Source organism: Chaetodon trifascialis, chromosome 12 (genome assembly GCF_039877785.1).
Source record: "Chaetodon trifascialis isolate fChaTrf1 chromosome 12, fChaTrf1.hap1, whole genome shotgun sequence".
Taxonomy (NCBI): Eukaryota; Metazoa; Chordata; class Actinopteri; order Chaetodontiformes; family Chaetodontidae; genus Chaetodon; species Chaetodon trifascialis.
Window position 1 is genome coordinate 13,441,662 of NC_092067.1, and position 12,020 is coordinate 13,453,681.

The 12,020-nt window shown below is 42.7% G+C and overlaps 1 protein-coding gene across 2 annotated transcripts in view; it reads right to left on the reverse strand.

The window, feature by feature from the left end:
- The window catches only part of uggt2 (UDP-glucose glycoprotein glucosyltransferase 2), a 33,893-nt gene that overhangs the window by 10,399 nt on the left and 11,474 nt on the right, over nt 1–12,020 (reverse strand). The window contains exons 21-32 of one of the 2 annotated variants that reach the window (XM_070976384.1): nt 11,703–11,909; nt 9,613–9,744; nt 8,802–8,932; nt 8,397–8,492; nt 8,074–8,176; nt 6,743–6,822; nt 5,008–5,197; nt 4,716–4,874; nt 4,459–4,544; nt 2,001–2,085; nt 1,742–1,824; nt 1,441–1,464 (exon numbers count right to left, since the gene is read on the reverse strand). In XM_070976384.1, coding sequence (XP_070832485.1) covers nt 1,441–1,464; nt 1,742–1,824; nt 2,001–2,085; nt 4,459–4,544; nt 4,716–4,874; nt 5,008–5,197; nt 6,743–6,822; nt 8,074–8,176; nt 8,397–8,492; nt 8,802–8,932; nt 9,613–9,744; nt 11,703–11,909 — 1,376 coding nt within the window. The remainder of the gene's footprint in view (nt 1–1,440; nt 1,465–1,741; nt 1,825–2,000; nt 2,086–4,458; nt 4,545–4,715; nt 4,875–5,007; nt 5,198–6,742; nt 6,823–8,073; nt 8,177–8,396; nt 8,493–8,801; nt 8,933–9,612; nt 9,745–11,702; nt 11,910–12,020) is intronic. The other variant, XM_070976385.1, reaches the window with a different exon arrangement.

Sequence of the window (12,020 nt, forward strand, 5' to 3'; positions counted from 1 at the left end):
AAACAGGTATAAAGACATCTTTACTTTCAAAACCAACAATATTTCATAAAGATCACCAGTCAAGGTCTGCACAATGTGTTTGCTGAAATATTCAGAGCCTGTTATGTTTGCAAACCATGTGCTATCATTGAGCTTAACAGACATGTCAACGTTTCTTGTGAGGGTTTACCTGTAAAACAAGCTAATATTTTGTCAACATTTTGTGTCCTTGTTTACTCAGGCTAAATTATATTTCCTTTCTGTCCATCTTTTCGTTAGCCATCATATCCAGACTCAGGCTGAGATGAGTTGGATGTTGATAGGACTGAGTGGACTGTTATGGTTGGACTCTCAAGAGCACATTTATTTAAGTTGGACAGAGAGGAGTATATGGTCAGTCTTTCTTCCTCAACATGATGAGTGGTTTGAGATTTATGCGCTCTTGTTTTGAAAGGACATGCTGGAAACATGCCAAAAGCAAGTACTCTCTCCAAATGCAGTCGAATATAAGTAAACTTAAGATTCATACATCACAGGCACTTAAGGAGCAGTTATGGCTCTTGAAACCATCTTATTAAACCTTTTTTATTTTTAACCTGAGTACTTTCATTACTCAAATGTGAGCATACCATGGGAAATGGTCTTAAGATTACATTCAATTATAAATCTATTCATACATCTGTGTAACCACTCTCAGCCTCTTATCTGGTCCTGGTCACAGCAGAGGCAGGCTATAGAGGGTAACCCAAATGTTGTCCCAGAGCTCCCAATAGTAAAAGCCAAGGCCAAGAAGGATTTGTAATCCCTTCAGCCTGTTTTGGGTCTGCCTCGGGGTGTCCTCCCAGTTGGACAAGCCTAAAATACCTCGACAGGAAATGTGTGAGAAGCACCCTGATCAGACAGCCGAGCCGCCTGAATTAGCAGCGATTCTACTCAGAACTTCTTAGCCTTTCCCTGAGGGTGAGCCCACCAACAACATGCTGGATCTTCTGCCCAGAACACAGATACAGCTGTTACCACCATTACACAAGGACTGGATGGCTCATTAGCAGCCACACACCACTTTCTCAGACGCCTCAATATACACAATCACAGACCTTCCAAAGGCCTCTAATATCGTCACAAGAGTAAACTAAAGTAAACTATCTAGGACCTAAATACTGTATTTGAACTCATATTACAGTATATGTATGGCTGTATGTACACATGTACAGTACATTATGCAGTGGAATAAATGCATAAATAAATACACACAAAAGAAAGATACGAAAGTGTAAATACCATGTTTAACAGCTCTACAGTATTACCATATTCTGAATGTATTATTCATTCATTACAAAAGGCATGGGAGTAGCACAGCATGTGAAAGCGACCAATAAACACTGCATGACACCGCACTGACATGCTAATGAGTATGACGAAGTTTCAGGTGTTAAATGGGGTTGCAGCAACACTGCCTACCTTTTCTCAAAAGTGCTCCAAACACTTCACACAGCAAGCATTAAGTGAGAAGACAGGATCACACAGTTAGGAAGTGTTGGGGGAAACACACAAATGCACACACACACATACCTACAGAAGCACATATTTTTTGCGAGACTAGATCTTACAGCATAATATTGCAGTCTGGGTCGAGGGGAGGAATAAGATCTCCTGAAACCGCAATGCATAAATGAGCTCACAGTTGTTATAGTCAGTCAGCTGGAGGAGGGATTTAAACAAACCAACCAAATTTAGCTGTCTGAGAGAATAGGTTACACACCTTGCTATGGAGTCCCATATGCCTTTGCTTTCACTATTTTCACTTAAAAGATCTTCATTGATCATCTCGGCCTTCTTCTGCACCTATAAGAAGGAAGAAGACATAAAACAATGATTCTCTCAGTGATGTTGTGATGTGTAAATCCATTTCAACATCCTCAATTTCGGACCTGCTGAGGAGCTTTTCAATGTGCTGTTCTTTGAGTAATGCCCAGTGTTATGAGAAATCTACTATAGAAATATCCAAGAAACACACTCACTCTGACTTTGATGATCTTACTGTGGAAACTGTTCAGCACAACTACGACATCCCCAGCGTCTGCAGGGGAATCGGTTCCATCGTGCCTGAAAAAATGGATCAAGAGTGAGAAACTCAATACTGAAATGTGCAGCTGGTTAGTCTAACACATGTGAAGCCCCACTTGGAGACTGAAACAGACTGGAGAATGAAAAATAAAGACAATCAAATATTTAGAATTTGCCAAATAATAGAAATTCATTGCAACCCCAAAACATGTCATACTGAAAATGAATTCCTTGCTGGTCACAACCATCATTCTACACATTTTACTACAGCCTAGCCTTATCAATATGTAGCCTTGACATAAAGAAAAGCACCCATAACACCATAGACTGGTAATGTTCTCATTAGTTAAATTAAATTAAGTAAAGTTAAATTAAGTGTGCCTTCAAATCTCTGGTTAGGTGGGCCATTGTATGTGTCTGAATGACAGGTGAGCCAGCAGAAGCACACACATTTAATGTAAACAAACTTGTGCTGGTAGCTTTATTTCACAAGGCGACGACAGGCAGCGTTTCGCAGTGGCATTGAAGAAAACCATTTAGTATCTACAACCAACCAGCGGTGACATTTGCAGGTTTTTAGGCTGTTCCATGCGATCCAGCTGACTGCCTACCTTCAGGCCAATCACCGCACCGTATTAAAATGCTTATATAATGTATATACATTATGTAAGCGTTTATTCGACCGATCAGTCTGAATGAGGTCTGTTCACATGTTTTAGCTACGGCAACAGTGTAAGGAAATTATACAGCATAGGCTCCTCTTGTGTAGGAGACAACAGCAGCTAATGGACAAACCGTGAGAGCACACACTTAAAAGCGGATACTGGGACAGCTGCCAGGGTCACACTCTGACCATATTCATTACCCTCCATCATCATTAAGAATCCCCTTACCATTATTTTATCCATCACTACTTCCCAACCATGCTGTATATACTGGTAGATTTAATGACAAAGTCTGTACAGTATTGATTGCGTAACACTGGCCTTTCACTGTAATTGTTTTAGGGCTGATTTGCCCAGTGGAAAATGTGTTTTGGCAGGCGGGATCCGCAGGGTCTGATGGTGCAACACCAGAGCGCAAACTTCAGGAAGAGATGAGCAATAGGCCATGATGCACAGCAAGCCATTATGACCCCAGTGCTTACTAAAGGCAAAAAACTAACCTTATCACTGTGATAAATGCCCCCTCCTCATTGGGCCGAAAGTGCACCCCTCCTTCCCCCATGCTCAAATGCTGCTTGTGTTTTGCCCCTCTGCTGTCACTGATGCAACTCAGCCTTTAGGGCTTGTGTTAGAAAGCATCAGAGATCAATCTGTATCCCTGCTCTGAGGAGAGGAGAGCTGGCCATCTCATTCATCGCTGTCAGGGCAAGGCGCAGCGGCAGCACAGGGTGCAAGAGGAAAACGCAGTATCTGGGACCGGAGAGCACAGACACTCCCACTAGACTCTGATCGGCCACCTAACCAGAGCAGAGTGCCGCTAACCACAAGAATAATGACACTGCCAAGGTGAAAAATGACATCACCTCTTAGCTTCACCTGGAGGATTGGGGAATAAATCTTGGTTGTCTGATATGATTCCAGAGGAACCGAGGGCTGTATGTGTCCTAAATCTTATGTGAGGATAGCCAGAGAGGACAATATCTGTGATTGCAGGGACATCTAGTATGATGCACAACAGCTGCCCATGCAGAGTCACATACATGGCGGGGATTTGAGCCATAATCGCAAACTTGACAGTGAGGGATTATCATTCTTGGTTATGTTAAACAGAAATTATATGATGTTCCTTTGAAAAACAAGAATTTGATTTGTTTCAGATCAAAGCAGAAAGTACCACAGGACATTTTAATTAAAGTGAAGGAGCAGAATTAAAGGAAAACAAGGCATGGAAAATTGCATTCTGTTTGAAAACGCATCAAACCAACCAAAGCACAATACTGTTTCCATTCGTCCGGGGAAATTAGACAACGCCAACACACTCTGTCTAGTGTATGCAGCCTTTGACACCTACGCCATCCTAACTAAAACACATTCTGCTGCTGATATTTTACAGTCTGAGTCTGAGGTGGATGGTGTGGCAGGTGACCAGCTGAATCATCCCTCCACTCTGTCTTCCCTTTAATAGCAACCCTCTCCTCCTACTTGTCTCTCCCTCCTCTGTGGTGAGCAGAACTCCCTGCACTCATCAAAACCTTGAGCTGCTACAGTGTCAGCAGCTCTCCATGTTACCATAGTGATGGGTTTCATAGCTACCGGTATGAAATGGAGAGGTAGCTGAAAACAACCTTTATGCTGAGCTACTGATGAAGCTGCCTAATTAGCATCACTACCGAACATCTGCAAGGAATGAGAAGAGAATGACTACAATGGCTTCAACAACAGTCTACAGACACTGGTGGATACTCACGTGAGAATCTGATAGATATCCTCTGATCTCCCTTTACGCAATCTCAGGGTCCAGGCACCAGGATTGGCTTTTAGCTGGAAATATCCCTGTTGTAGTTGAAACAGCATAAATAGTATTGTAAGCGTATAATCACACTTGTTTTTCTCACCACTGGCACCAAATAGCTTCTGTTCCAAACGTACTGCTGTAATATGTATGTCATCTATGCAAGAAAGCTGTCTTGGTAACTCTACTATGGAGTACAGAAGGCTGCTGACCAGGTTAGCCATGACAATAGTGTCATACATGAGCGGGTCCCGACTCATGCCCAGGGTAAACTGCAGTCCACGGGGAGGCTGGCCGGTTGACAGGTCAAAGCAGTGGCCCTCCAGCAAGAGGTGCTCCAGCTCATACTCTGCTGTCACAACCCCGCTCACCTGGAGTGAAACCACAAATTACAGAGAACAAAAACAAACAACAGGGGAATGATTAAAAGAAAGCACCTTTGGCCCTAATTAAGGGGCCAGAATGATAAGACGGCTGGTAGTAATGACTAAGGAGCTAAGATACCTCTTGCAGGTGGATGTTATCCAAGTCATGGGGGCTGCGGACAGCCTGCACCATCCAGCTCTCTGGTGTGATCATATTAAGGGTGAGAAGGGGAGACTCTGGGAGCTCCATGAAGCGGGCAACGGGTCCTGGAGAAACTGTGTCGTTGGCCAAGAACGTCACATCCGACTCCAAGACAAAGCGGTAAAAGCTGCGAAGATCACCAGAGATGATCAAAATTCAAGTGCTCGCCCAACAACTGTGAATGAACATAATATCTAACAATGGTATAGAGAGAATTCAAAGTCCTAAAACAATGGATATCCTGCAGGACTTTTTGCCACCAGACAGTCAACAATTCCATCCAACAAACGCACTGTCCTCTCCAGCAAGCACTACAATGATGACATGTTGTGCAATAGTCCTCTTTCTAGAGCAGGAAAGATGTGCTCTGTTGTGACAGCTGGGTTTATACAATCTCTTCAAAGGGAAAGAATCTAATACTATTACTTGCCAGTGTTGCTGCTCAGCCAATAACAGAAATATGTGATAGTCTGAGCACCAGAAATGTTCCCTTCCTCCATTATTACTCAGAGTTGTCGCAGACACTTGCTCCGGGCTAATCTTTATGCTAATTGCTTTTCTTCAGTGCACCCTCCGACACAGAGGAGCCATAATGGGTGTAGATAACGTGGCAGATGATAAACATTACCAAGGCTAATTCTTTTTATTTAGAATGCTTTCTTGTCCTCACAGGTACCTCATCGCATTTCTCTTTCATGGCGAGATTTCACTTAAGTTAATTCCCGCAACAGCAGCTGTGTTTCTTCATTTGCTTGCTTTGAGGTGACCAATCCTCGACAAGAAGAAGAGTGAGAGAGAGAAGATGAGCCGTCCTGCGGTCTCTGCTGCAGCTATGAGAAACCTCCCAGTGAGTGAAATAAACACAGTAATGTAGAAAAGGATTCATTTGCATCCACTAACAGGAGTATCTCTGGGGGGGGGGGTAACTTTAAGGTACTTTAAGAAAGCAACCAGCACGACAAAAGATTTATGTCACAAAGGCTAATAACATGAGCGGTTTCTGCCCTGTGAAATACTGCACCACTGGACCAGCGAGCAGCATCCTGACTGCAGACGTGCAGCTGATTTATCTCTCATGTGAAAATATCACATAGCCATTTGTGTCAATTACAGTCAATTCTGGGGAACAGGAAGGGCGATGGTCAGGGAGGGAGGGAGCTTGTCAGTGATTCTGGGAGGAAATTTACATCAATTAAATCCCTGCTGGTCTGCGACAGAGGTCAATGAAGGTCATACTGTACAATGTCCCTCCAAAGTGAGGGTAAACGTCCTTGAAATTTCTGCCATTTGTTATTGAAAAAAACATTTGAGCTGTTTCAGTACACGCCCACTCCAAATGACTCCATCCATTAAGGATCAAATTAAAAAAGAAAACATCCCAAATTGCATCAGGACTAACATTCAATTTCAACCTTTCATTTGTTGTTGTTGTTTTTTTTTTTATTTTGTTGTTTTTACTGCATGGCTTGAACAGTACAAGCTGTAAGCAATTTGCCCAGAGATGCAAGGGGAGGCCCAAAGCAATAAGGTGGTGTTATTAAGCAGATTACATCTGTGCAGTATAATCTTACAAAGGGAAGGAGCGAGGCAGAGATGCTAAGTCTGCAGCGGTCAGAGGATACACAAACAAGCCAAACAGGAAAATTTAATTACTGTTGGAGCTACAGCTTACCTCTTGAGGGGCATCTCGGACAGCTTGGCCCTGCAATTCATAAACAACTGCAGTCTCACATTGACCACTTGACTGAGTGCCTGCAAGAGTCACAGAAGAAGAGATCCAGTTAGAAATCAAGAGCAAAGTGGAGCCCATCCCAGCAGAGATGTACAAGACACACATGAGCCTTTCGCTGAACAAGAGGACCGAAAGCAGCTTCTGCGTAAAACATAAATAAAACAGAACGTAACAATTCATCCTTTCTGACATATACTGAATAGAAAAAGTATAAAGACAACATATATAATGGGTTTCTTCATCAACTTCACTGATTTTTGTAAATATATGCTCATTCTGAATTTGATGCCAGCAACACACAAACAAGGTGTTTGGACAAAAAGGATTAGTTGGTGTCATGATTGGGTATGAAAGGGGCATTCCTGAAGGCTCAGTCGTTCACAAGCAAGGATGGCTGAAAGACATGACTGTGTAAAGGATATTACTACACGGGCTCAGCAGCCATTCATAAAACAGCTGTCGGTAAACAAGCGATTGTACTCTCTTTTTATTTACATTTTACACAGCGTCCCAACTTTCGTAGAATCGGGGTTGCAGCTTTACTGGCCCATTACTCTAACTATACCCAACTTCAAGAGGATCTCAAGTAACAAAGCAGATATTCTTGCATAATATTCTTTCACCATGTAACAGTGGTCAAAAAATAATGAGCCAGTGGCTATGAGTGCACTAAGCTGCCATCCTCCAAACTATTTCTGATGCTAATATGCTGGCATCATAATTTCTACTGCATACTGCAGTACACTACAGAGAAGGGTACACTGCAAACAACAGCTACTGAAGGTGGCTGTCTGACTGGCTGTCTGTAAAGGCACGGTGAGTCATATTTTCATATTCATCCAAGTCAAATTCTTCACCACAGCAAGCCTCTGGCAAGATGCAGCAGACAGCTAATGGGATTCAGAGAACCTCAGCCCACTAAGGAAAGTGTTTCTAAATAAAATGATCTGTTCAAAGAATAAATAAGCGGACTTGTTTTAGCTCACAAAGAATGCGTAAGCATAAAATAAGGACTGTATCTATTTTTCTGTTCATCTTTACTTACTCAATAAAGGCATTTAAGGAGCTGGAAGGTACAGCATCTTACACAATGTGCTTAACTATGAAACCTGATCATAGCATCATGAGGACAGACCAAAGAAAAAGAGAAATTCTAGCTGAATTTTTGCACCTTGGCAAGTTTTGTGTTTCTGCCCGGCTCCTTTCAGTGACAGTGATTTGAAAATGTCCTTGCTGCATAAGGAATTGACAGAGAGAAGAATGTAGCTTACAATCAGCAGAGAGGACATCTTCTGTGCCTCCCTAGTGAGGGGGTCAACGATGGCCACCACATCATAGAACACCTCGTTTTCACGCGGGGAGAGACGGAGCACACTGAGGAGGAGGGAGAGCAGCACATCAAAGCGGATTGAGCAACACAAGGATACACAATCCTTATTCAGCAGAACTGCAAATCAAAAGATTCGCATTTCTGGGCTGCCTGAAACGATGGCGCAGCAATTTTCAGCTCCATTATAACAAAAGGGGAGTAAACACTTCTTTGTCAGACTGCAGAGTCAATAGGACAGTAAAAAGAGGAAAAAACGTCGCCCACCTGTGGCTGTCTTTGATAAAGTGGACATCCCTCCTGACCTCTCCTTTGGGTGCTGCAGCTAGGAGGGCATCAACTTTCATAACCAAGTCACTGGCGCTAAGGGAAAAGAGGTGCAGCAGGGTCATCATTTATTAAAGCTACGTGTTAGGAGGGATGTCAAACTGAGCTCACATAATGTCATGTCAAGCTGTTAACAAGGTAGCCTCATGTTTCAGTCAATGCTACTGTAAAAAACCCACTTGATACAGCATACATGTTCAAGATTTTTTCATTTAAGAGAATTAAAAGGTAATTCCACATCATAAAAACTGTTATCGTTAATCTCTAACGATGAATGTTTATCAGTTAAAGAGAGAAGGGAATAACATTATTTCTTACATAACAAGGCCAAAAATACAAACATACTGCTTTGGCTTCATCCCCATCTGTTTAACTTTGGCTTTGACTTTCTCTGCAGAACCGCTCAGTGTAATCTTCTCCAGCAAGTGGAAATCCTCCACAGTGAATTCCTCCTGCTCTTCAAATGGACCGAGTTTCTACGAGGAAAGGCGTGCAGTCAGAACACCATTTCTCCAATTCTTATCTCAGCACGTATTATTTACTGTTTGCCAAGTGGGTGTTACATGTAATGTGATTGTAACACAGTGTTTTATCCACTTTAAGCCACGGTATTCAGTAAGTGCGTTTTCATCCTTTCTATTTTGGGAGCAGCGTCCTGTCACTGCAGCAGAGGAATGTGAAATGATATTAATTGTTACTGCCATCTCAGAGGCTGGCCTCTTCATCCGTGGCTGTCAGCATCACTGCTGCTGAGACATCAGTCACCAGCTCCATGCACACATACAGTCAGCACATACAGACACTCAGACAAACACTCACACTCACACTCACACTCACACACACACACACACACACACACACTCACACTCACACTCACACTCACACTCACACACACACACACACACAGTGCAGTTTGTGCCACCTGTGACCTTTGAGAAGCAGTCGTGCTGATTTGACAGCACTCTGAAAACACAAGAGGGAAAATCATCCCAAGTGCAGCAGCTCAGAGGATCCTGCTCCACTGTACCAAACAACAGCGGCAACATTTAACCAGCGCTGTGCCTTTCTGACAACACAATGTGGTCTATTCAAGTTTGTATGCAGAAATCTTTAACTGAGAGGACGCCAATCGCGCTGTGGTACGTTACCAACTCACCCTGCCGTTGCTGATCACTGCACGCTGTCCAGGATTCAGTTTCAGGACTTCTCGACAAAACAGCTGCTGACTCCGGACAAAGTCCACGTCCAGAGTGTTGAACTTTTTCTCAAAGGCATCTTCGTCCATGCCCTAGAGCAGAATAACAAAAGTTTGTTTAGGTAAGATAAATTGATTGTGCCGCTGGCTCCCACATTTCTGAGGAATATGTGATGTACGTTAGGATCCAATAAACTAGCTCAAGGACGTTTCTGCCTTTACAGCCTGTTCAAAACACAATCTGAGCTATGCATTGGCATAAGGAATGATGTATGCGAGGCAAAGGAATTATTCACAATATTATTGATGCCTTGCATCAGCACAATCACTGCAGCTTTCAAACATAAAATATTTCAGCCAGAGGACGGAGCTGTAAGAAATGCACATGTGTGAAAATTAGATTAATCAATTTGTAATTAATATAACAAACCCTTAATTAAGCCTCAGCCATTTTTGTCTATAACAAATTAGGTGTGGGAGTGTAGAGGCTTTGTGGAGTCAGGTTATTAGTTTCTCCAACATCTCTCCTCAGGAGAACAGGTGAAATACCAATAATGTCAGCACAATCCAGTCAGCAAGTCTGTCTGGCAGCCAATAATAAACTCATATCCCTCGACTCTGAGTCTCAACTCACACAGCCACCTCCTACCGATCTTTCCGTTGCTATTTCCAGCCCATTCTCTGCCCATTGTTTAAGGTGGGTATAATTGAAGGTAGTTTGTTATGGCTGGTCCCAAATGCAGCCTGTGCTGTATGACTTAGTCCTGATGGGAGTTCTCCTGTCAGCTGATTTGTTGATTACTGCCTGAGAATTTGCATTTTTACGTGTAATGATGCGTGGGTGCATACTGCACACTACAGCATGGAGAGCACCAGTGGCTGTCGACTGCTTACAGCAGCAGAGTGATGGTCAGGCGTGGCTGAACACACGAGCGTCAAACAACCATGAACGGTGAGCAAGAGCTTGGCTATTCATTCAGGTCCCAGAGACCAGGTGTGCACCAGCACTTTTTAGTTAAAGATTCAGCATGTGGAGGGTGCCTTGTGACAGATCAAGTGGAACTGACAGAGAGTAGGCTGCTTGCCTTGGCATCCACAGGCTGTGGAGCATCATGCGTGCTCTAAATGTATTCTGTTAGCTGATGTTCTGAAGAGGAATGAGAAGATGGGCTCATCAATCATCATTTTCCCCCCCGACTGTGCACTTAAAATCAAGAAAGCAGTGGCAGACAAATCTCTGCAAGTGGTTATATTCAACCTTTGTTTTCCTCTTTTTTGCCATCATCTCATCAGTTCTGCCTAAGACGTTCTCACTTATATCTGTGTGGAAAAACATTCCCCCCATTTTGCAGAGATACATTTCACAGAATGAGATAATCAAAGATACCAGCTTGAAATCAAACACAAAAAATGTAATTACTTACAACACAGTAACACTCACACTGTAGTTCCACATATGTATCCATTAGAGTACTCTATATACCAATGAAACAACATAAGTAGTCTAGTTGCATTCGTCCATGGCAGGCAATTTGTAAATCAGTGAGTGAGACTGTTTCATGGCATGATTGGATTTATGGGATTTTGCCTCAATGTGATGAAGTACCTCGGGTACTGTACTTTTACATTTTGATTTCCAGAAAATGCACTATACAACAAAACATCTCAGTATTATAATATAAAATTACAAATACCCTAACAGAAAATTTTATCCACATCGCTCACCCCTAACATCAAGAAATAACTGTGATAGCTTTGCACTTGTCAGTTTGATATGTTGTGTATTACACAAATGATACTTTTACATTGTTCCTATGATTTGTTGTTTACTTCACTGGCTGAAGGTCTTCTAACACTTTGCTATTTTATCACCTCAGCTCACCAGGTATTCATGTGCTTAATACAGCAGATAATCCAATTTTTTTAGATTTCATGGATATGGAAGCCTTTAAGATTCTGTATGTTTTTGCAGTTCCATCAAAATAGAAAATTAAAATTTACTATCTCTGAACTAACAAAAACAAAACCACAATTCTTAATTCCGCCTTTACCTGAATCAGTAAGTGCTTCATCTTGGTCCCCTGCTGGAGGAGCTGGCTGCTCTCCTCTTTCAGGAGTTTTTGCACAAACTCTGCTGCAGCCTTATTCTTGTGGGTGAGGAGAGAGGCCCAGATAGCCCTGTACAGCACCGTGTTATCTCCGCTGGGCTTCCCACTGGGGTTATCTATCACCCCAACACGCACTCCAGGCCTGGCCTTCTACTCGCACACGCACACACACACACGAACACAGCAGAGATATAATTCACACAAATATCACACAATCTCATATTTCCAGAAACCACAGGTGCCACTGAGGGAGAGCGCTGT